Genomic DNA, 23,438 nt, shown 5'->3' with positions numbered 1-23,438 from the left:
AGGCTAGTAAAAACAGACCAAAACAAATCCTCGGCTTCAAGTCCTGTTGTGTAATGAGAAAGTTTAATTAAGGCCACACATTACAGCTGTAAACGTTCTCTTATATAATAAGGTCTAAATGAAACTGAACCTAATCAAAGTTACAATTCCTTCATTAGCAAATTACAAACAAGAGCGCGCAGCTGACACACCGGCCATGATTATCACAACTAATTGCCTCGTTGTTAGGGAGCAGCCTGAAACTGTGTTCAGATGTCCGTCTGTGGTAGCAAATTAGGGCCACATCAGGCTATTCCTGCCATCACAAGGGGCTCTTGTCGAGTGATCTGATTTACCCTGCGCCTGGCAGCACTCGGCCCAATCAAAGCCCCCTCTACAAAGGCAGCTTTGAAGCCAGCACAGCCTAGAAACCCGCTCCATATGCAGGCCGGCAGACTGCACTTCATTAGGCCTGTTGTCACATTTTCCCTCTTCTTATTCTAATGATCCTATTTTAATACACATAGGAACCTCTCCTAATTGATGTCAAGTGAGTGACTTCCACATTCATCACCAGCACACATCAAACGCCGCTTGGCGCATGGCCCCGCCACCGCCGTGCCTGGACCCGAGGTGTGTCTTGTCTCCCAACTATGGAAAGCAGGGGAGAAAAAGAAATACAACTATTTCGGCATTACCTGTTTAATTGGGATTGCACGGCCGCTTCCAATGCTGTCTGTTCTGCTCTCCAGGACCTTCTTCTCTTTGTCTGGGTCACTCCCTTTCCGAGACTGCAGAGCGAAAAGAAAAGTTTGTGCTCCATTAAATGCACACAGAGGATGCTTTTACTTGCCTTTTTTTTTTCCTTCGGGGCAATTAAAAAAAAATTTGGCAGAGAAATATAGGCTTAAAATGGAATCTACATAAGTACACAACCATCCTAAAAATGAATAAATTTCCCATCCACCACCCATAAATTTCAACCATCCACTAGTTTGAAATGCATTTGGGTTTAAAGAGTTACAGCTTCACTGCCTGAAGACCCACAACATCAGAGGACACGTTTCTGAAGTTTCCAACAGTAGCTCCAAAGGGGAATGAATGTGCCATCTCCTCATTAAAAAAATTTAATATAGCCATGCATACATTTAATTCACACCTGTGTGGTTCTTAGAAATGTCAGCAACTATTTAGAAATATGATTTTTATAATGCTGGATTTGACCATATGCACTTCAACTTATTTTTTTCTGCTTTGGGATGGTTAGAAAGTTAGAACTGCAAGAAAAGCCGGTAACTGGAAAAAGTTACCTGAACGCAATGTGGGAAAATCAGCATGAGGAGAATTTTACCAATGTCTAAAACCCAAGGTGCTTTATCCTGGCTTTCTCCAAGGCTGGAAGGAGTAAGGTCACAGCACTCCCTTCATGACTTTATCAAGTTATATGGGAATTTGAAGATGTTATTCAGATCGCAGCCCGTTATTGCGACAGAACACATGGGCGCAGTGATTTTGACGGATTTATTTTATTACAAAAAGAAGACCTGAGAGTCATCCTCCTTAATAACTGTGCTGACAAGTGACAACTTCACTCCATTACTTTCCAATGGGAACATTACTCACACAATATTGAGAATGGGAAAACATTTTCGTGTGCTTTTCAACTCGGCGATGATGTATGAAAGGAGCCCATTTGCGGTGTCCGGCACCGCCGTGGGGAGCTAACGAAAACCGGGGCCACGGCAGAGCCCGCTCTGCGCTTCCAGCGGGAACAGACACTGAAATCAGGAGGAGAATCGGGATCGCGGCTCGCTAATGCCCCTTTCCCCCATCCCACAAAGGGGTGGGAGGAAGAATAAAACTCAGGAGCAGCTGCCCGCAGGCAGAGAGGAGGGAGGGAAGGCAGCGAGGAGGACTCAGAGTAAGAGCATTCTGAGCAACACATTCACCCAGCGGGGATCCCGCGCTGCCGGCCCCGCTCCGCCGGGAACGGGCTCCTGTCACCAGTTACTATGGTTCGGGGCAATGGAATGACGTGCTGGGGAATTAAACAAAGAACAAATGAAAGCAAGCAAAACAAGTGGGAGGGATGAAATCCAGTGTGCAGGATAACTATTGTTCCTCGTCCTTCAAGACAGATTTCTGCCTCTGAAAGTGCCACTTCCCAAGAATACACGGCAAAACAAAGCTTCAATGGCGCAAGGCGCCCGTAAGTGACATTGTAAAGAAACTCAGTGAAGGTGCCCAAATCCTTGGGAGGGGAGTTGTCAGCTTGAATGTTTCTTTTTTATCCGACTTTTTTTTAAAGAAAGAGCCCTGCCTCTGAAATGCAGGCTGAATATCTACACACTGATTTTAATTTCTGGTTTTAAATCATCAACATTCCCGAAAAGTTACTGCAGCTGGAAATCACATGCAGCACATGGAAGGGAAATATCTTCATGCAAACCACTGGTAAATGCCAAAAGTACAGAAATGTAGGGATTTCTGCTAGGCAAATTCCCTTCTAGCTGTTCATAGTCACAGAAACCCTAATGTTTTCCAAGGGAGAATCGTTGCATGCTCTGCTATTTATAAAGATAAATTGTGCAGTGAAACTGAGATCTGATCTTTTGTGCTTTTGTACCTATGACACATGCAATATGTCTTATATCCTAGCAGAAAAAAATCCACTCCAAACCACACTGGAGCAATACTTCCCAGGACTTCTTCTGATGGCACATCTACACAATAAATGGTTCTATTTAAAACTTGGTGCCAGCAAACAAAAAAATGTCTGGAAAAATTAAAGCACCTGCACCAATATCATTGGAGTGATTTCCCTGTTGCACTGGAAGTAACTCACAGACTTAATCCACATAAAACTTGGTCCAAGATAACACATCTGAGTTTGTGCACAACCAGAGCCAGACCAGCAGTGCTGAGCACCCCAGAAGTAAAATACTCATCTCTAACAGTAGATACTGAGACAGAGAGCTTATTTCAAGTCTCCAAAACTCCCTTGGAATTCTGTAAATATGTAAGACAGATAACACTGAATGTGGGAAAGGTGTTGCAGTTCTCTATGCCAGAAATTCCCTCACCCAGTGTGGAATCAGCCATGGTCAGAATCAGCTTCTTGCTCAGTGAACCTCATAAATGCATTTTAAATCCTCACCTGCCCTATACAAGATTATTTGGTAGTCCCTGCTATCACTCTGTCGAAAACAAAGAATATTAACTCTTCTAATATTTCATCTATCTTATCACTTAAGGGGAAAATCAGCTGCTGCAACAATAGCTTTATAACAAACATTAATACTCAATGTCAAAAAGATGAAATGCTGCATGTAATGCACTGAACATGTTTAAAATTCTCATTCCTATTCTAACTCAAAAAGATGAAATGCTGCATGTAATGCACTGAACATGTTTAAAATTCTCATTCCTATTCTAACTCAAAAGCTATAAGTAAGAAAAATCAAATATTTTCTACCTATTCCAGTCCTCTTCCAACAACAGAAGATCTAAAGATCACTAAACAGATTACCTGTGCTAGATAAAAAGGAATAACTTGCAATTATTAAACAGAAATATATCTGATTCTGTAAGAGATAAAGGCATAAGTGACTGGGAAGAGAAGCACAGCAAGAAACCCAGAGCTAAACAGTAAAAGATTTTAATTACACACTCTGTTCATAACCAGCATTTTCTGTGTAGTTGTCTATTTATTCAATTAAATAATTCCAGGTTATAACTTGGCACAGAAGCTGGGTTACAGCAGAGTGGGTGTTAAGTACTTCAGGACATAGATTACAGAGCAAGTCATTAAACAATCTCACTATACCCACCTTAAAAGACACAACTAAATCTGCAAAGGCAAATTATTATTATTTTTCCCAATTATCAGACATTAAGACAACTATCAACACCCTCTCATGTTAGTAAATATGGCTCTCACTAATTATCAGAAACCAGAGCTTTAGTCTGATTCTTTACAGCTGACTTAACATTCTTCTCAAAGCTTTCCTGTGACTGCAGATGGGTCTGGCTTTCTCTCCTCCCTTTCTCAAATTTACAGCTGCCCCGAACTGCAACATCCCCAATTCCCCAAATGTCAGCACCACCTCCAGAGCCCTGGCAGCAGCTCACACATCCTTTAGCCTGGCCATGGATGCAGCAGCATCCCAGCTCTGCTTCCAGAGCTCTGACTGCTGCTGGTTTCTGGGCTGACACTGACATCTAGTGGGGCTGGGAACTCTGGAATCCTCCCACCAAACTCCAGATTATTCCCACCAATGGGAAGAAATCTGCATGACTGTTATCAAACACGGGTGCCAGAGCTGGGACACTTCTTCCCAGGCCACTCATTTTGTTGTTTTCCACCTACATATTTGCACCCAAACACAAATGCATGATTTCCTCTCCTTCATCATAGGACTGGGAGATCTGGGCTTTAATCAAAATACCTCTGCTGGGAGGGACACAGGATCCCTGGGGCTCTCTGCTGTCACTCAGAGTTCCAAAATGGTCACAAAAGTTTCCTACTTGCTGAAGGTGGAGAGCCCAGATTGCCCTCAGAGTCTCAGGAAATGGTTTTTCCGGGTTTGTACATAGAAACTGAGCATGAGATCACCTTTGGAATAAAATATATATAAATTCTCCATGTTGACAGGAAGGTTGTGGGTTCCTAAGCACAACCAACATGTAGCTACAACCCCCACGGGAGTTACACGAGAGCCCACAGCCATTCTGAGTTTGCTATGACATGTGTGACCTGTCAAAAAACTGCTTACAAACCACAATTACACCTGCAGCACAATCCCAGAGCTTTCAGCAAGAGGGCTTAAACCAAGGAAACCTTCACCCAGGGCTTCACTAGCATCTCCCTAACTACTTCTGCATAACAAAGACTTGTCATATTGCACCAGGCAGCTTTCTATTTGATTTTGGGGTTTTTTTTTGCTTCTCAGTGAAGCAAAAAACAGGTGGTTTGGAAAGAAAAAGTTACTTTAACCTCCATCACCTTTTTAACCCTAGAAAAGAAAAAAATGAACTGATTCTATATAGTAAAAGTAGAATGGGATATTTATGGGATAGTTTGGTTTGGGAAGGACCTTAAAGCCCATCCAGTGCCACCCCTGCCATGGGCAGGGACACCTTCCACTATCCCAGGTTGCTCCAAGCCGTGTCCAGCCTGGCCTTGGACACTTCCAGGGATAGCCACAGCTGCTCTGGGCACCCTGTGCCAGGTCATCAGCACCCTCACAGGGAGGAATTCCTTCCCAATATCTCATCTATCCCTTTCCTGCCAGTGGAAGTCCCTCTCCAGCTCTCCTGGAGCCCCTTTAGGGACTCTAAGTTCTCTCTAGAGCCTTCTCTTCTCCAGGCTGAACAACTTCAAGTCTCTCAGCCTGTCTTCCTAAGAAAAGTGCTCCTCTTTAAGACTCAAACAGAACCACCCAACGATAATTCCAAGATGTGCTTGTTTTCGAGTTCACAGCTCTGTCTCAGCACTCCTGTGCCATCAGAGCAGCCCAGCTGCAGGGGAGTGAGGCTCAGCCTGTCCCCAAGCAGCAGGCAGAGCCCAGCTGCAGGGGGGTGAGGCTCAGGCTGTCCCCAGAGCAGCAGAGGGTCCCCTGGCTCACTCACCGTGAAGAGGTTGGATCGGCGCTTGGACTGTTTACGGACAGGAGTTGGTGTGTTGGCAGTGGGAGGAACATCAATCCGCAGCTCCTTCTGGCTGGTGCTTGGAGTTGATGGGACAGAGGAGGAATAATCACTTAAACTCCCTCCTCCATTACTGGTCTGCAAGGATTAAAGGGAATTTTAAACAGTGGTACTCTGCTTTCAAGAAATGACAATCCACAGCTGTATCTTATTTACTCCTGATTTACTCCAAATTTACGCAGAAGTGCAGCCGGGGCTCAGGGGCTCAGCAGGGCTGCCCTACTGCCACTTTTCCACACATTTCTATTCCAAGCCTTTAAACATCTCCCCCACCATTATTTTTCAAAAGATAGTTCTGTTTATACAGTAGGCACATTTTCATTCTACACAGAATATAACCGTAACTGGGTATCAATAGTTTCATTTGTTTTCTAGTGTACAAGTAAGCAAAACATTGGGGAAAACCTTCCAAATCTGCATTTCTACTAAACTAAATTCTAACCCAGGAGAAAACACCCAATGCCATAGAGTTGCATAGCTGGAGTTAAACCTACTCTGGAGACACCAGATCACTGAGAGCTGATAAAGAAAATAGTCCAGGGCTGTAAAATGGCTACCCAGGGGTTGGATAAATCCCACTGTATTCCAAGCATCACAGAATCTCCTGAGCTGCAAGGAACCCACAAGGACAATCGAGTCCAACTCCTGGCCCTGCACAGGATTTGCTGAAGCCACTGGTGCAAAGATACAAAACTTGTAAGATATTCCAATTTATTCAAAGCAGCCAAAACTGTGATGTTACATCCCAGTCCTGAAAGAAATAAAGCTTTGAGCCTATAATACAATAAATGAACACAGGTAAATTCCTAAAAGGAGGAAGGTGAGGAAACTAGACAGAATGGGAAGGACTAAAAGGTGATTAAGAAAAAAGTCTTAATTTTTTCTTTAAAAGGACTTATCACACATGACATAAGCAAGTACTAAAAACACCACTGAAGGAGGAGATGCTCTATGTGCCGATGGGAGACTGGGGCAGGACAACAGGGAAAATTCTGCCTCCTGGGGATGGAAAATAGAGGAGCAGCAGTGGATGAAAGGGCTGGGCAATAACTCACATGTAATTCTGGAGGGAAAAAGAAACTTCTGGGATGCACAGAGAAGGGGGAAAGGCCATCTTTAAAGCACTCAAGCTTCCCAGAGAAAGCAAGGAAAGGTGGTAAGAGGGTATTTCCAGAATTCCTGAGGAGAAAGATGCCTCAGGGGACTTCCCCCATGCTTCTTGGGGATTGGGATCTCAAGCTGCAACCCATCAGGATGGAAAAGCAGGGGACAATCCCTAACACCCCCAGCTGAAGTCTTTGCATGTTCCAAGTTCTCTTCTGATTCCTGCAGCTTCTCCAAAGCAGGGAGCAGAGATGAAGCAATGCAAGCAACAGCAGGCTCAGAGACACTTCCTACAACATTCTCAAGTGCCAGAGGAAGTAGCAGCAGAACTGGGAGATGTGTACAAAACAAAGGAGAGGAAATAATGTAACTGAAAGGATAATTTTTTGTGTCCTAATGGAGAATGGTTAACACTGGACAGATGAGCAGGCCAAGCTGGGAGGAGGTGGCCTCAATTACCCCACATTTGCTTTTCCTGTCTCTGTAGCAGCTTGTTCCCAAACCACTGGATGTGTTGGAGATGAGAAGGGTGGCAAGGAAATATTTTTTTTTTAATTGAAATTAAGAGATTTATACCCTAGGAGCCTACTTCCCAGATGGAGAACATGAAGGATTCCCTAAAATTTTACCTTTTAAATCCTTCATTATTTTATAGCATCATTTTACACTTTTTGTAGTTGTCTCCTGGATTTCTAAGTGATTCATAAACTACTCCTCAAGGAGAACACAGATCTGTTGGATATTCTATTCCCCAAAGACACACAGAGAGCTTCTATAAACCTAGTCCTCCAGGCAATGTTTCTCTTCTCACCAAGCCCAGTGGATTACCAACTTTATAAATAAAACTCTGAGATTATTTCAAAATAAGCCAATGGCTGGAACAATGAAAAACACAATCAGAGAAACACTTGGAAATCACAGAATGGTTTGGGTTGGAAAGGAACCCAAGGATCATCTAATTCCAGTTCCTTGACATGGGCAGGGACACCTTCCACCGTTCCAGGTTGCTCCAAGCCCCATCCAGCCTGGCCTCAGACACTTCCAAGGATCCAGGGGCAGCCACAGCTGCTCTGGGCACCCTGTGCCAGGGCCTGCCCACCCTCACTGGGAGGTATCTAAAATACTTGTTCTAAATAAATATTAGGTTACTTAGAAACAAGCCTGTAAATACAAAAGGACTGCGATATATATGGCATTAAATACATTATCATTCCTCTTTTAGTTTTAGTTTTGACATTCCAGAAAATTTTAAAAAAGCTTAACAATAATTAGGTCTCACATAGAACAAAATAATGGATGACCAAGCTGACTGCATTTTGCTTTCAGTCATTTAATTTACATTTTTGGACAATCATATTGTAGTAAAAACTGTCTGGAGGCATTGTGCAAACATAAACAATGCATCACTACAGATTTACAACAGATAGTAAGGAGTGAGCTGGTGTGGCAGCCACACCTGAGCTTTGTAGCAGATGTTAAGCTCCACATCTTCACAGGAATAATACAAATCTCCTTGGAGAATGACATTGCTGACCAGGAAACACAACTCTTGGCACTGCAGTCCACACAGCTGGACAAGAAGAGGCTGGAGCGTGTCCAGGGCAGGGAACAGAGCTAGGAAGGGGCTGGAGCCCCAGGAAGGGCTGAGGGAGCTGGGAAGGGGCTCAGCCTGGAGAAAAGGAGGCTCAGGGGGACCTTGTGGCTCTGCACAGCTCCTGACAGGAGGGAACAGCCGGGGGGGTCGGGCTCTGCTCCAGGGAACAGGGACAGGAGGAGAGGGAGCAGAGGTTTAGATTGGATATCAAGGAAAATTCCATCACCAAAGGATGGGTAACTCCCTCTGTCATAGAGGAATGCACAGAGACCAGGCAGACATGGGAACATGGTGCCATTTTCAATCTCCTCTCATAGCAGAGCATAACAGCTGAATTCCGGGAAAGCCAGCCAGTGTGAAAACATATACAGACTGCAGATTTCAAGGAATTATAATCACTGGCAAAACAATCTTTCCATCTTTACTTCAAAAGTGCAGTTCACAAGTAAGCTCACTGCTGGGGATTCCTGGCTGGAATCTGCACGTCAGTTTGTCTGAAGAGGGGCCTGGAGCCTTTCACACAAACAGCAACCACGGCTGTTGTGCCAAAGGCTTTTCCAGCTGTTTTACAACAGGGCAAACTCAAACCCAGCTGCAGGTATCCTCAGCAGGTTTTCCAGCCACCACACAGAGGCACTGAGGACCAAAGGTAGGGCTGAGCTGAGCAGCCTCAGGGGTTGGGAACCAGATCTCCACTTCCAGGGGCTGGGCAGAGGAAACAGCCCTTTGGAATTGTTTTTATTGGCACTGTTCTTCTAAGTTAATGTCTTAGATGTCTTACACCTGATATGTCAGGTGTAAAGGACAAGCAACTCCTTCAGCACCAGGATGAATTTAGCAAAAAGGAATGTCTCTGTGGGCTTTTGTAAGGGAAAAGGGAACTCATTCTTCTTTGAAATTAGACTTAGCATGGTATACAAGCATATCGGGCCTAGGAAGATTGCCAAAGCATAGGGGAATGTGGGAATGAAAAGTGGAAAAGACAGATAGAGATAGAGAGATAGAGAAGTGATTGGTCTGTACTTGTAAAAAATAAAAGAATTATTCCAAGATGCTCTCTGGCCAATTAGGAGGTCTCCAATCCACTGCACAACGCTTCTTCCCCTCTAAACAACTCAGTCTACCTCCTGAAGCGTTCCAAAAAGCCAGACAGTGAGCTGTGACTGGAATACCTGAATGCAGCAGACAGAATTTAAGTGATGTTGCACCACCCCTCTTGTGGACAGAGTATACAACAGTTCTGTCCATCACGGTCAGAAATTATAATCCTTGGATTTGAGAATAAAATTATTTCCATACATTTCCATACATTCTGTGCTGCCCTGAAAGCCAACAGAGGTACCTGAAGTACTTGCAAGGTCTGTTGGCTCTGGATATCAAGGGCTTTCAAGGAAAACCTTCCCCTTGACTGACATACACATTAAAAACTAAGTGAGAAGGAAAATTAAGGAGCATCTACAAGTGAATTTTGTCTTTAGAATAGGAAGCATCTTTTTGTGTGGGACAGGCCTCTGGAAATATGTAACTACAGATATTCCTGAGAGCATGTCCTGGAAGGGATCTTACTGAGGCAGGCACCACCTCAGACCCCTGGATATGCAGATAGAGAAGCACCCACACACAGAAACAAGTCTTTCACAGAATCCCAGAATGGTTTGGATTGGAAGGGACCTCAAGGTTGATCTCATTCCAACACCCTGCCATGGGCAGGGACACCTTCCACCAGACCAGCGTGCTCCAAGCCCTGCCCAAGCTGGCAGACTGAAACCACCGAAGCCCTGGATGGTGCTGAGCCTTAGAATTCCCCCCAAGTTATGTTAAGGACTAGTCTGGTTAAAGTGACACTCAATACCTCTTTTTTTTTTTTTTCTAAAGCCTAAGCTTTTGACTGCAGAGTCATCTGGAGAGTTTGCAGGAGTTCAATCCCCAGGATGATCCAACCAGAGATGGAACAATATCCGACTTTATCTGAAGTGCTGTGTGTAACCACTGCCTCTGAAGGCCTCTGCTCCTGTGGAGAATGCAAGTGGCAGGGCACTGCACCGATAACGGGTTTGATTCATGGAGGAAATCTTCAGAGAAACATCATTACGCCAAGAGAGATGTTCCAAAGGGCAAGACACCAGCCAGTCTTCCAGCCAAGATCAGAGATGGCAAATCTTGCCCCAGATCATCTTAAACTTGGAATTGCAGTTGCAAAGTTCTTTTAAGTCTGGGATAAGGATTCAGCTTCCTTCCCTTAAACAAGGTCATACTGCCTTTAAGTGTAGCACAAAGGAGATACAACATGAAACAGATTTCTGGCCTCTACTTTTAGGCATGACATCAGTCTCAGAAGAGAGACATCTTTGACTGGTGATGCAATTGCCCCTTCAGGTAATTATGACACCTGGCAAAGGCAGTAAAGAACATTATTTCACTTTTATTGAAACAGAATCTAGGGAGCCTTATCACAAAAGCTACCTTGCCTTGATTTTCCCAAATAGTTCTTATCAATGGCAAGAAGTTTGCTGCATAGGTGATGGTACTGGTCTAGAATTTGGTGTTTGCTGTTGACCTTCAAACTAGACTTGGGTGGGAAACCAGTGAGCCTCTAGATATTTGATGTTCTTCACCAAAAAAAGCTTCATTAACAAAAAATGCTCTCAGAGAGGACGAGTCCCAAGGGCCTGTGGCCAGGAACTGGTCAGAGACAGAGTGGCTGAGGAAACCTGGAAAGGGGAAAACCTTTCTCAGGTGAGAACTTGTTCTTCACCAGAAGGTGCCAGGGCTCTTCTGAGGAGAACACAGCTCACTCAGCACCTGCTTTCGAAAGGGGGTCTGAGCTCCAGCCTTCTCTTTGGGCTCATCAGCAAAAGCCACAGCCACAGCCTGAGGTTGTATCAGGACTCAGCCTGAAGCAGAGTAAGTCACAGCAGAGAACTCTGAAGACTAAACTGGCACCTGCATCTTTAGGGTGATAACCCAGTGGTAGAAGTTACTCCCTTCTGCCAAAAAGCAGGCACTGTGTGGGATAAAGGTCCATAGCCAAAACAAATCCTCACGTGGGTGGCTCAGCACTGCAAAATAACCTGTGAATTATTGAGTTTAGACTGAAAACCACACCAGAATGGCTGTGGGTATCTGACATCTTTCAGTTTATATCCACCCCAGCTGGGAACAAGCCCAGAGATTATCAGCTGACACTAGAAAACAAAGACACTGAGGAAGGGCATCGCCAGGGAAACAGAGGAGCGGGCAATACACGTGGCTAAAAGTTGTGCAAGTCAGAAAATGTTGGTATTAGCCATATGTTTCTCAAAATACCATTGAGTGTAAAATTCCAGCACTCTAAACACTGGGATACACCAGCTCAGCACAGCTGAGTGAGAGTAACCACCAAAACCACAGCAAGGGGATGTTGAACCACAGCACAGCAAATCCTGCAACTGTAATGACTGGCCTACTCAGACCTGCAGGCTGCTGGGTGTCAGTGACAATGATCAAAGCAGGCTTATCATTCCAAGCAGGCTTTAAAGCCAAATTATTCTAATTATTCTGCCTTGCTACTTTGTTTCTTGAAGTCAAGCCAATCTATAAAAAAAATCAACTATCACTTCAAATTACAGACCACTGGCAGCATTAAAAAAATGGCAACTACCTCTCAAGCAGCAAAGAGAGCACTTGAAATGGCACGAAATACATCAGAGATGAAAAGCAGCTTATCAGCTCCTTTTCCAAGCATTGATTTTATCTGTACCTGGCTGATATGTATGGCAGAAACCTGGGCAGAACACACGGAGGAGTGGCTCGGAGAGTTGGGCAGAGATTTGCAGGGTCCGATTGAGAGCTGCTGCTTCTTCTTGGTGGAAACGATCTTCTGGGCAACTGAAGGGAAACAAAACATCCAGGCAGGTAAGGCAGAGCACACGTGGGCAGCAGGGCACGGTGGGAAAACACACAATGAACAACACACAAATGGGGGGATCACCACCAAAGCCTGCTCCAAACATTGAGTGTGTTACAGGGAAGAGGAAGGGTGCTGGTTTTCCACAATGCTCCATGGGAGACTCCAGCTGGGTTCTCCACATGGAAAATGACTCCAGAAGTCTCATTCCAGCAAGTGAGCACCAGAGGATTCAGGGAAAAAAATAACAAAAAGCAATACCAGGAATTTTATACCAAGTTCCCTCTGTGTTTGTAACACCACACTAACAAAGCTCATGGTAGCAAATATCTTCCATTCTTCTTTGGGATATTCTCCTGGCAGACAGAAGATGGCTGGTCTCTGCTGCCAAGGAATAAGATTGATTTCCTGTTTTTATTAGCCACCAGGGCAATCCCCTGTGCAGCCCAAACCAAAGATAATTGGAATATTAGAACTGATAACTGGAATTCAAACTGGAATATTAGAACTGATAAAGGGTCTCTGACATCAAATAAATGCCTGGATTGGTGGTACCACACATCCCAGTGAAATTCTTTATGGAAAGAAGTTGTATCATTATTTCTAATTTTAGCTTTTATTCCTTAGCAGCAGCAGCAGAGCTGGAAAAATGCCTAGTTGTTTTTTTGGGGTTTTTTTTTGTTTTTTTTGCAATTTATCAAGATATTCTCTTCAGCATGGAAAGAAAAGCAGATTTATCAAATGGATACAGGGATCAGAGCCATTAACATCTCTATGCACAGCTTGGAAGACCCATAATAAAAAAGATCAAACAGAACTGATGTGGAATGCAGCAACTTCCAAACATCTCCTACAATCTTTCAATTTAAACAAGTCAAACTATTTCAGAAATTCATCCCATCACACACTGGAATTTGAGCTCATGCTGCTAATTCAGGTAAAGCCTTTGGAAAGAGCTCTTTTTATGTCATAAATACATAAAAATTAAATTTATTACTACCTTTTGAGTCACAAATTAAAAACAAATCAAAATTTCAGTCTTTGGAAACAGGTACTTGTGTAGTGGCTAAGCAAAAATGCTACTAACTAAATTTAGCTTCCTTGCATGCTGTTTTCTTCTCAAAGGGAAACACTACATGAAACTTGTGCCAGGGAGTTTGCAGTCACTTGCAACACCTCCACCAAAACCAGTGGCATTTACTGGCATCTCCTTAAAAAGTCCCCCAGAATTTGCTGGAATTAATCCAACAGACCCCAGTCTGTCTCGTTCAGAAAACACAAAAAGACAATTATGTAAATATCAAGATTATTTTCCCTCATTACATTATAGCACAGGCAGGGACAGTGTAAGTATAGTTTCTTCTCAAATGAATGCAATTTTAATAACAAACTGGTCTGTGGCTTATGTTTTTCATGTAAATGAATGATGGCATAACCATGATTTAGTGAGAATACATTGTATAAAGAATGGCTCATATATATGAAGCAGCAGCTTCATTAGTTACATCCCACCTCCAATAGGCCTCTTATCATCCTGAAAGGATGATATCAATTAATTTATCTTCCCCTAGCATATTGATCATAACCTTCATCAGCTAATCATGTTTAAATTAAAGGGGAATATCGTAGCACTCAGTCATTTCAGACCCATTGGGTTATTGATCTGGAGCCTGGGAAGCTATATATTAAAATATTTTAAAACACATTAGCGAGTGAAGAGAGCAAACCAAAGGTCAGATTTTAACACATGCACATGGATTTATTTGTCTTCATATGTGGTACAGACCTAAATTAAGACCAGAACTGAACAAAAACCACAAATGAATGAAAACCACCTCATCTGCAAAAGCTGCTGCTCTCACATGGGAGAGATAATTGGCCAAGGGAAGTATCTACCTCGTCCCTGCAGTGCGAGTACAGGGGTGTTGCGAGCATCACACTGACACACACAGCACAGTCTGGGCAAGGAAGGGGAAGGAACCCAAGACAGTCTGAACTCAGTGACTCAAACACATGGCCTGAACATGAGCAAAGCACCAGGCTCTTCCAAGCTCCATCCAGCCTGGTCTTGGGCACTGCCAGGGATCCAGGGGCAGCCACAGCTGCTCTGGGCACCCTGTGCCAGGGCCTGCCCACCCTCCCAGGGAACAATTCCTTCCCAATATCCCATCCATCCCTTCCCTCTGGCAGTGAAGCCATTCCCTGTGTCCTGTCCCTCCATCCCTTGTCCCCAGTCTCTCCCCAGCTCTCCTGGAGTTCCTTTAAGCACAGGAAGAGGCTCTAAGCCCTGCCTGGAGCTTCTCCTCTCCAGGTGAGCACCCCCAGCTCTCCCAGCCTGGCTCCAGAGCAGAGGGGCTCCAGCCCTTGGAGCATCCCCATGGCCTCCTCTGGACTCACTCCAGCAGCTCCACATTGTTATGCTGGAGAACCCAAACTGGACACAGATGGGGTTAAAACAGACCATTCTTCACCCCAAATTTCTTAGCTCCTCGCTCTGTCAGAACAATTATCTTCTATAAAGGGAATAAAAAATTCAAGAAAGCAGAAATATTTTTGTCCCAAGCCTTCAGGTTCTGTCTCATTCCAAAGTTCTTCTGAACACAATATTTAAATTTAATACTCTCTAAAAAATATTTCTAAAACAGATGAATACCAACTTAATCTATGGCAGATATCAAAAATAATCCAGAGAGTGAGAAGCATTTCAACTCTTTTTAAAAATCACTTGAATTGTCTGTACCTTTATACTTGTTATACTCACTCTATCAATTGAGTATAACAATCTATCAATTGTTATACTCAATCTAGACTGAGTACTTGATATACTCAATCTATCAATTTGGGACAGATTTTATTGTAATATATCAGTATTAGGAAAAGCTAAATAAAATTTATATGGAAAGTCAAGAACTCTTCTGCAAATAAACAGGGATATGCCATGGATACTTGGAGTTGTAAACAAGGAGACCTAATATTTAGCAAATATTGGCCTTGGAAGGGGACTGATGCTTATTTTTTTTTTAATTTAAATTTTAATTCCATGAGCCAGAATGACTGGGAGCTGTATTCTGCTTGAAGGCATTGATAAATAAAAGCATGTGAAATTCCTGTTCCGAGCTGGGAGGGAAAGCTCTTGGCTTGAATGCCTCTTCTTCCATGCCTGACCTAGCGCACCACAACAAAATTAACCTTCCCACACCCTGCCATCTCCATCTCAAACGCTACTTTTTGTTAGTCAAAACCCACTCATTCCTCAGCATCTCCTGCTCCCTCCCTGCCAATGTGCCTTTCAGGGAGCCTTGAGCAGGAGAGCTTGGAGCTGCACATCGGACTCTGCAGATCGCCGTGCAAACCACATTTTCCAATGGAAACAAGTGAGCACAACCCATTTTCCCCAAGCAAAGCCCTCGGGCTGACCAGCAGAGGACTGAATTCCCTCGGGGAAGGACCAGGGCGGTGCCTCCATAAGGAACTGCCTCCTCCTGGTGCTCCATTTGGGAGCTCATTCCCCCTGGGAGTGCTGGTGCCAGAGGAGCTGCACTGACAGCACTGACTTGCCCTGGTTCAAAGGGTTGGCCATAGGCAGCTCCTCCACGACCTTGATGCCTTGTGAAGGCTGCCCTAGAACAGAGGCCAGGCAGAGTTAAAAAATAGAGTAGGGATTTATTAAAAGGATCTTCTCAATGGATCCACCTTGGGCAGCACAAGAGCCCAGCCAGGGCTGCACCCAAGATGAACTAAAATGATCACAAAAATAGACAACTGGTCACAGGGTCTCTCACTTTTATAAGTTCTGCTCCATTTGCATATTGGAGTTCATTGTCCAATTCCAGCTTTAGCCCATGCAGTTCCAACCTTCTTGTTTTCCTCTCTTCAGTCCACATTGTTTATGCTCTTGGGCCTGAGATTTGGATAATTTGTCCTTGGTCTCTAGCTAGAGAAAGAATTGTTTTGTCTCTCTGCTCTGTGAAGAAAGCTCACCATCCCCTAATGGAAGCTCAGACTAAAGTAGCAGAGAATCTGAAAAACATAAAAACTAAAACCCGAGGCATCAACCTCATCAGCACAGTTCCATCCAGGGACAAGGGACAAGAAAGGCAGAGACCTCAGGGGAAATACTCCCTAGGAGGAGTTCAAGGCATAAGGTGAGGGTCTAATCCTGTTCCACATCTCGGAAAATGGAGAACATTCAGCAGCACCTGAGAAATGAGTTGAGAGGAAACCCCATCTAGGCTCAGGCCTGGTCTCTCCCTGCTCCTAAGATGGATCCTGAGAAACACCCAAAGGTACCAGCAGTCTGATCACTTTTCCTTCCCAAAAGGCAGGGAATACAGTTATTCCTGTGCTCTGTGCTTTGACCAAGTAAAGCTTGGAATATTAAAAAGGAAGACTCCAGGCATACAAGACCTGTAACATCTGGTGCCATTTCTCTTCTTAGTGATCACAGTACAGGGGTGCTGCCTATTTTAGGAGACACAAACACTTTTCTCCAATTACCACTAATTTAAATCAAAACTGGTTTCTCATAAAAACTTGTATAAGACCATTCATCTCCTCTGCATGTCCAAGAGCGAGTAAACAGCAGGTTCAGTTAAAACCTGCCACTTGTGCAAAAGATGGGAATGCAGGAAATTTTCCTTCACCAATGGACAGACAGAAAATGGCTTTCAGCTGAAGCTGGAATGCTGATGGCTGAGTGAAAAACATCAGCAGGGATAAACACTTGCTTAAATAAATACCTGTTTTAACTACTTGGGGAAAAAAAAACAATGCAAAATTGGGGGTTTTGTGTGAAGAAGTATTTGCTTTTACCTTAAAAAACACAAGTGCAAGAAGTTAAGATATATAGCAGCTTACATTTTTACAGCAGCTGCCTTTAGCTTAATATTCCATGTTTACAGGATAAGTAAGGGTTCAATAAAAGTAAATTTATTCCACAATTACATATTGCAGGAGAGGCAGTAATAACTACCAGAGCAAGCCTTAACCACAAATGCTTCCAAGTGGGAAACATTAATGTAAGTAGCCACTATTAAGGCCATTGTGCCTGTTATTTTAAATTCAATCAATTTTCTAGGCTAAACAACCTTTATATTTTTCTGTTTAAAAGGAAAGCTTGGCATCCCACGTGTCAGGTGTAATAGAGACACGACTGCTGGACAATTCTAATGCTGGAGTTTGGAAATGGCAATTTATCCAGCTAATTCCTGGTCACGTGCAGCCAAAAATATCTGGTTATTTTGCCCTGAAGAAGCAGTGCCACTGTGAAGTCATACCAGGGCAAAGGAACTCCTGCTCTGCACTGAGCACAGACCCCCTCCCATGCTCTGACAGCCTGTGGTGGGACTTGCTGGGAGAAACCTCAATGACCAAAAAAGTAAAGTCAAATTGACCAAGAATATATAAATCTGTAGTGCAAGGCACCAAAAGCATCAGGAAGTGTTACAGGACAAAGTGCTTGGTTAACAAATCCTTCCTTCTTAAACCTTGTCTTACAAGATATGAAAATACAGTGGTAAATCAGGCTCAGTATTAAACATCTTTCATCAATGCCAACATATTTTTTTTTTGCCTCCACAGGTAACTCTAATTAACACTGCACATCACTTATTCCCAATTTCCATGCAAATCACTGCCTTCCAAGACTAGGTAAGCAAAAATGCCAATAAATCCACTGGAAACAATCTGCCATCTGAAGCAATTTATAAAATAAACCTGTGTTTTCTTCACTGCTTGAATTGTGCAAGCAGAAGAACATGACTCGAGGATTTAGGGGGAACATTGTGCCAGACACACAGGTAAAGTCTCCTGCACATGGATTTACCTCACCAGTACCTCCTGGAGCTCTGCTGACCTTTCCATGAGGGCAGAATAAAGTCATAAATCCTGTTATATCCCACACAGTGTTATGATTTTAAATCCAAATATGTAAAAAAGTTGAAACAAGAAAAAAAGTCAAACTGAAAAGATTCAAAGACAATGTTGTCAAATTGATGTGTTTTGTAAAATGTCCATAAAACAAGAAAGTGAGCTGTTAATTATCGTTTAAGAATAATATTATTAAGGCTAACATCATTGAATGTGTTTAATTCTATGTCAAAACACAGAATTGCTTTTTAATCACATCAAAACATAAGTTTAAGTAACAGCAAATAATATGATGCTTCAGGTTTTTACCACCTTAGTAAGTAATGTCCTACTCACATTTTGAAGCGGCTTCATGAAAAGCCCATTTTGGGGCACACATCACCGAATGACTGCTTTCATCAAGAACATTTCTGCTTTCTGAAGAGTCAAGCACACCCAATGAGCTCACTAATAGCGCACAGAAAAGGACACAAAGTGATAGGAAGTTGCTGGTTGTGGCAGTGCATCTCAGATGCAACCAACCCTCTAGAAAGAAAGAAACTAATGACATTTACTAAATCACATTCAGCTTACTTGTGCCTCATGCAGACAGTTCTATTAACTCAACTTAAAGAAAAAGCTCATTAAAAAACAGAATAATCAATGGTTTTCTTTTTTTGACTTCCAAAATGACAAAAAATTGTTACCTAACAATTCAAAGTCTGAAGTCAGAGGTGCAACCAAACCATGAGATCACACAGCTACATCCAGACAGGGCACAGCTGGTTCCAAAACAAGGGCTGTGATTGCTGGGGTATCTAAGAAAAAATGGTCACTTAATACTTTGAACAAATATAACTTTTTTTTCACATGAAATATTCACAGATCTTATTCCTGAAGATGTATTCTCCTCAGAAAAGAGCAATTAGGTTTACTACAGCAACGCCAAAAAGAGGTGCATAAACATCACTGTTTCTGGAGCACAACTTATCTAGGCTGTTTACCAAACTCAAGCTAGAGAATGTTCTCGCACTTTAAAGGAAAACCTTCCTCAAAACAAGCCCCCAAGGACCTAGATAAGATTAAATAAACCACCTCAGCCCATGAGCTCGTTGCCCACTGAGCCATCACAATCCATCCACCTCCCAGGCACACAGAGGCCTGCTGGAAAAAGAGTCAGTCTTTGTGTTAGCAACAACACAGTGCAGGTGGAATGAATCCTGCTCCCAAAACACCCTCCAGAAATCCAGCAGCAGATAGGAAGCTACAAGCTAAAAATCCTCTGGGTTTGTGGGTTTATGCACATCCAGCTGTCACGAAAGCAGTTCCCTGCCAGAGCAGAAGCATCATGGAGCATTTCACATAAATCTCCCAAAACACATAAGGCCCCCCCTTTGCACTTTAATCATTTGCTAACAGTTACAATAAGATTGTATTAAAAATTTAAACTGCCCTACTTAATGCAATTTACCTTCAAAGGTCCATTTCCAGAGAATGAAGTCGAATGATATAAATGTCGAACACTTGATCAGATTTATGGTGCCCAAGAATATTTCTCTTGATACAAATCTGACGAGTGAAGGCTAATGGCTTTAGTTTTATTACTTTTTGAGCACTTAATGGGAAAATTTAGACATTTTCACAAGACTGAGCTCCAGCAAGAATGGTGCATTTAGAGGATGAAGGCAGAGGAGAAAGCCGTGTGCTCTCTGTGGAGATGACCGGTTAAACGGCGTTATTAAGCGAGAGATTAACGCCAAGTATTTATCCTGATAATTTGTCACACAACAGTTAGGCCTGAGTGCCTCTGCTGAACAGGGGAGAGACAGCAGCACAAAGTGCTGACTCCACAGCCAAGTTTACAGATGGAATTGGGGCCAAAATCCCAGGGAGAGACAACTGAAGTCACAGTGGGATTGTAAAAGCAGAAGCTGAGCGATACAGCCATGGGTGCAGATCAGCCAGTGCCTGCAGGTGATTAGGAAACAGCCCTTTCTTTCTTTAGGGAATCCCACCTTTTCACCCCAACCACGTTCTCCACAAATGCTACAAAGCAATAGTTTCACTAATCCAAAACCACTTTTTTTCCCCCCTATTTAATTTTTTTAACTGAAAGACAGCTGGGAGTCCTCAGATTTCAATTAATGTCGAGGTACTTGGCCAATCAATCACTAAGTGCTATAAATTCCCCTCTATTTCTCATTAGTTACACTATTGCACAGCTTAAATCTAAACATACCTTTCTGGGAGACTGTAAATTACCAGGTCTAAGACACAAGCGAGCGCATCAGGCATCAGGAGGGGCATAAATGATGGGAGTGAGGCGACTGTGTGTGCTCTCAACTCCAGCTGATTTACTCCTCACCAGGGCTTTTTTCACTCCAAAGTAGCAGCAGCAGAAGTGCCACCAGCAGCACTCCATCTCCTGGAGTTTGCATATCTGACTTGAGACAAGTAATGACCTGTCTTTATTAACATTAACAAGTTTTATGCCCCAAATCCAATTTTCTATGGAAAAAAATATTTCCTCAGCATCTGCCAATAATGTTCCTTCATTAAGTGCAGATAGAGCTTGAAGAAAAACAAATCTCTGCCTTAATTTACAATTGGTTCTGTGGCTCTGAAAGCCACCTTCAGCCTTTTCAAAGTTGAGACAGTGCAGAAGTTACCTGACACAAAAGGATCTTGTTGTGAAACTAAAAGGAACAAACATTCACACATTTATTAACAAAACTATTCAATTTTTAGTCATGTACCAGCTTTATAGTAATTTGTGAACTAAAGGTGATAAGTCAGCACTCCACAGAGGCTGCCAAGGGAATGCACCTGTCACAGATGATAAATATGTTAAAAAAAAAGTCTTCTATCAGAATTTATTCAAAAATTTAATTTGAAGTTTTGAAAACTGCAGGAAATAATCAAGTGAAGTCACATGTGAAGAATGTCAGGGATCACAGGCATTACAGGATCCTTTAGGCTGGAAAAGCCCTCTAAAATCTAGTCCAAGCACGACCCCAGCACTGCCAAGGCCACCACTAACCACATCCCCAGGTGCCACATCGAGAAAAATAAGAGTCTCCCAGTTTTCTTAATCCCTTAGTAAAACACGTTGAGCCCCTGTGTTCACACTTAATATTTGGGCTAATTTTCATAATTGAGGCAGCCCATGCAGTCCCATCCATCCGCTAACTAAGCTTCTTTCGTGATTTTAGCTTACTTCCAAACCAAAATGCAGCATGCACTGCTGAAACAACAGATGCCAGACTGGTACCCCTGGAAAGACCAAGCTAAGGAAGAAACCAAATATCTCTGTGCTCTCCAGACTTATCTCTTTAGTTGTTCAATAAGACATTTTGCTGGATTCTCTCTTTTCCACAAAATATTGACCAGAGCCTGCAGCAGGCAGGCCCTGACCTTGCTGTGTCTGGGTCACACAGAACTCCAGTAAAGACAAAAGGAAGAGTAAAGAGTAAAAGAGAAGGCAGAGTAAATAGTAAAAAGGAAAGAGTTTGATGCAGAGAACAACAGTCTCAGTGTTCAAGACTGGCCAACAACAGATGCTGAAATTAAAGGAGGCTCTTACAGATAAAGCTGCACTGATGTTTGACAAAAATCAAGCAACACCATCAGCACAAATGCTTTTCTCCTAGAGCATGAGGCAGAAGCTCCAGCTTTGGTGGGCACACGGTGCCTTGTGCAGAACCACCTCATCAGACCTAATTTTCAATTGCAAAATTCATTATACACAAAGATTCTCTCTAGAGAAGGACGAAGGAAAAACGCATCTCCTCAGCTCGGCAGCAGCAGGCAGCAGCAGCGCAGGAAGTTTGCTGGTGCAGGAATTCCGAGGCAATGCCACCACTGAGCCTTGCTCCACACTCCACCCCCACGCATCCAGGGAGGCTTTTAAAGGCTGAATACACCGCGCTAATCCCGGCCAAGCAAACAGCTCAATGGGATTTGCATATGCATACGGATTAGCTGAAAGGCAACGATTTGCAATGCATTTCGGAAATGGCTTTTGAGGAACCAGCTATGCTAATAATCAACTTTGATGTTGAAAATGAGTTTGTTACACAACAGAGAAGGTTACAAAAGGATTATGTTTATTACACCAGTTGTAAACGTTTGATAGCTCAGACAAAAGCATCTCTTTATTATAAGGGGGCAAAGCGGGATCTTCTCTTTCATAAATGCTCCTAAACACACCCAGAACAGAATGAAGTTACAGAAAGGGCATTTTCCCTTCCCCTTCTGTCTTCAGACAACACATCTCGTGGGCTAGCTCTTAATCTTCCATTCATCAATATTAAGGCAGCAAAGCTATTTTTTTTGCCAGCAAATTTAAAGAGAAATCCACAAAGGACAGTTAAAACCAATGGCCAAGGGAAGGCATATTGAGGATAACTATAAAAAAATTATAAATTAAGCTTTAGACATTTCATGCTGCCCTCTCTATGTCAAGGCTTGGTGGAGAAGCTGTATAAAACATGGCATAAAGTGGCTGACAAGGTGTATGGGTTTTAAGATTTGTCAATAAAAAATTAAGAAGAAAATGTCAGATTAAATGATCAAATCATAATCATAGAAAGTGTAACAAAGAGTGTAGCAGTAGGAAGAGAGGCAAAGATACAGGGGGCAAGGCAGAGCATCCCCCAAAATTGCAGCAAATGAGGCAGAGTTCACACAGAACACATAGAAATAAAGCAGACATGAGGAAGAAGAAGGTTCTGGCTGTAATATAGCAAATATAAACTGGCACTTTGAGGAGGTCATGCTCTGCTGAAACCTTTCCTGGCCCTCACCTAACTTTGTGATCACTTCCTCTGCAGCATCACTCTGCAGCTGCTGAAGAATCCCCGCTCTAACAGGTATCACCAAGCAGTATTTCATTTTATTTGTTTTTAAACCCTCCCCTCCGGACACAGCCCATGACTGAGCCCTGCCAGCAGCCGTGCTGGGCCGTCAGTTTTGCTGCTCAGCTCACTTGGCTCAAAAAGAATCAGAGAAATTGTCACCGCTCCTTTCAGCTCTGCCAGGAACTGCAGCGTGACAACATTTATTTATGGCTTATTTCTAGTCTGCCTTTCCTGGTGTCTTTACTGAGGGAAGTAGAGATTTGAAAAAGAAGGGATTTTCAAATTTCCTCCTTTTTCCAGAATTTTTTGCTTCTGTTTCTAAGGGGAAACAATTCCTACTTGCTTGCCAGACACTCCATAAACACGTTTATAACACTTTATCTGCCAAGCACAGCACACATGAGTCTGTCAAACAGACTGATTCTGCCTCTTACTCTCAACTCTACTGTAAAATAAAAAA

General features: G+C 43.0%; 1 protein-coding gene across 10 annotated transcripts in view; it reads right to left on the bottom strand.

Moving 5' to 3' along the window:
* AGAP1 (ArfGAP with GTPase domain, ankyrin repeat and PH domain 1) overlaps positions 1-23,438 on the bottom strand; it is a 308,457-nt gene that overhangs the window by 158,139 nt on the left and 126,880 nt on the right. For 9 of the 10 annotated variants that reach the window (XM_077785208.2, XM_021536092.4, XM_085585531.1 and 6 more), the window contains 3 exons: positions 12,126-12,253; positions 5,611-5,766; positions 678-770 (listed from right to left, as the gene is read on the bottom strand). In XM_077785208.2, coding sequence (XP_077641334.2) covers positions 678-770; positions 5,611-5,766; positions 12,126-12,253 — 377 coding nt within the window. The remainder of the gene's footprint in view (positions 1-677; positions 771-5,610; positions 5,767-12,125; positions 12,254-23,438) is intronic. The other variant, XM_085585530.1, reaches the window with a different exon arrangement.

Source organism: Lonchura striata, chromosome 7, assembly GCF_050655825.1.
Source record: "Lonchura striata isolate lonStrDom1 chromosome 7, ASM5065582v1, whole genome shotgun sequence".
Lineage (NCBI taxonomy): Eukaryota > Metazoa > Chordata > Aves > Passeriformes > Estrildidae > Lonchura > Lonchura striata.
Note: the sequence above shows the minus strand (reverse complement) of the source record. Positions and strands in the feature narration are given on the sequence as shown.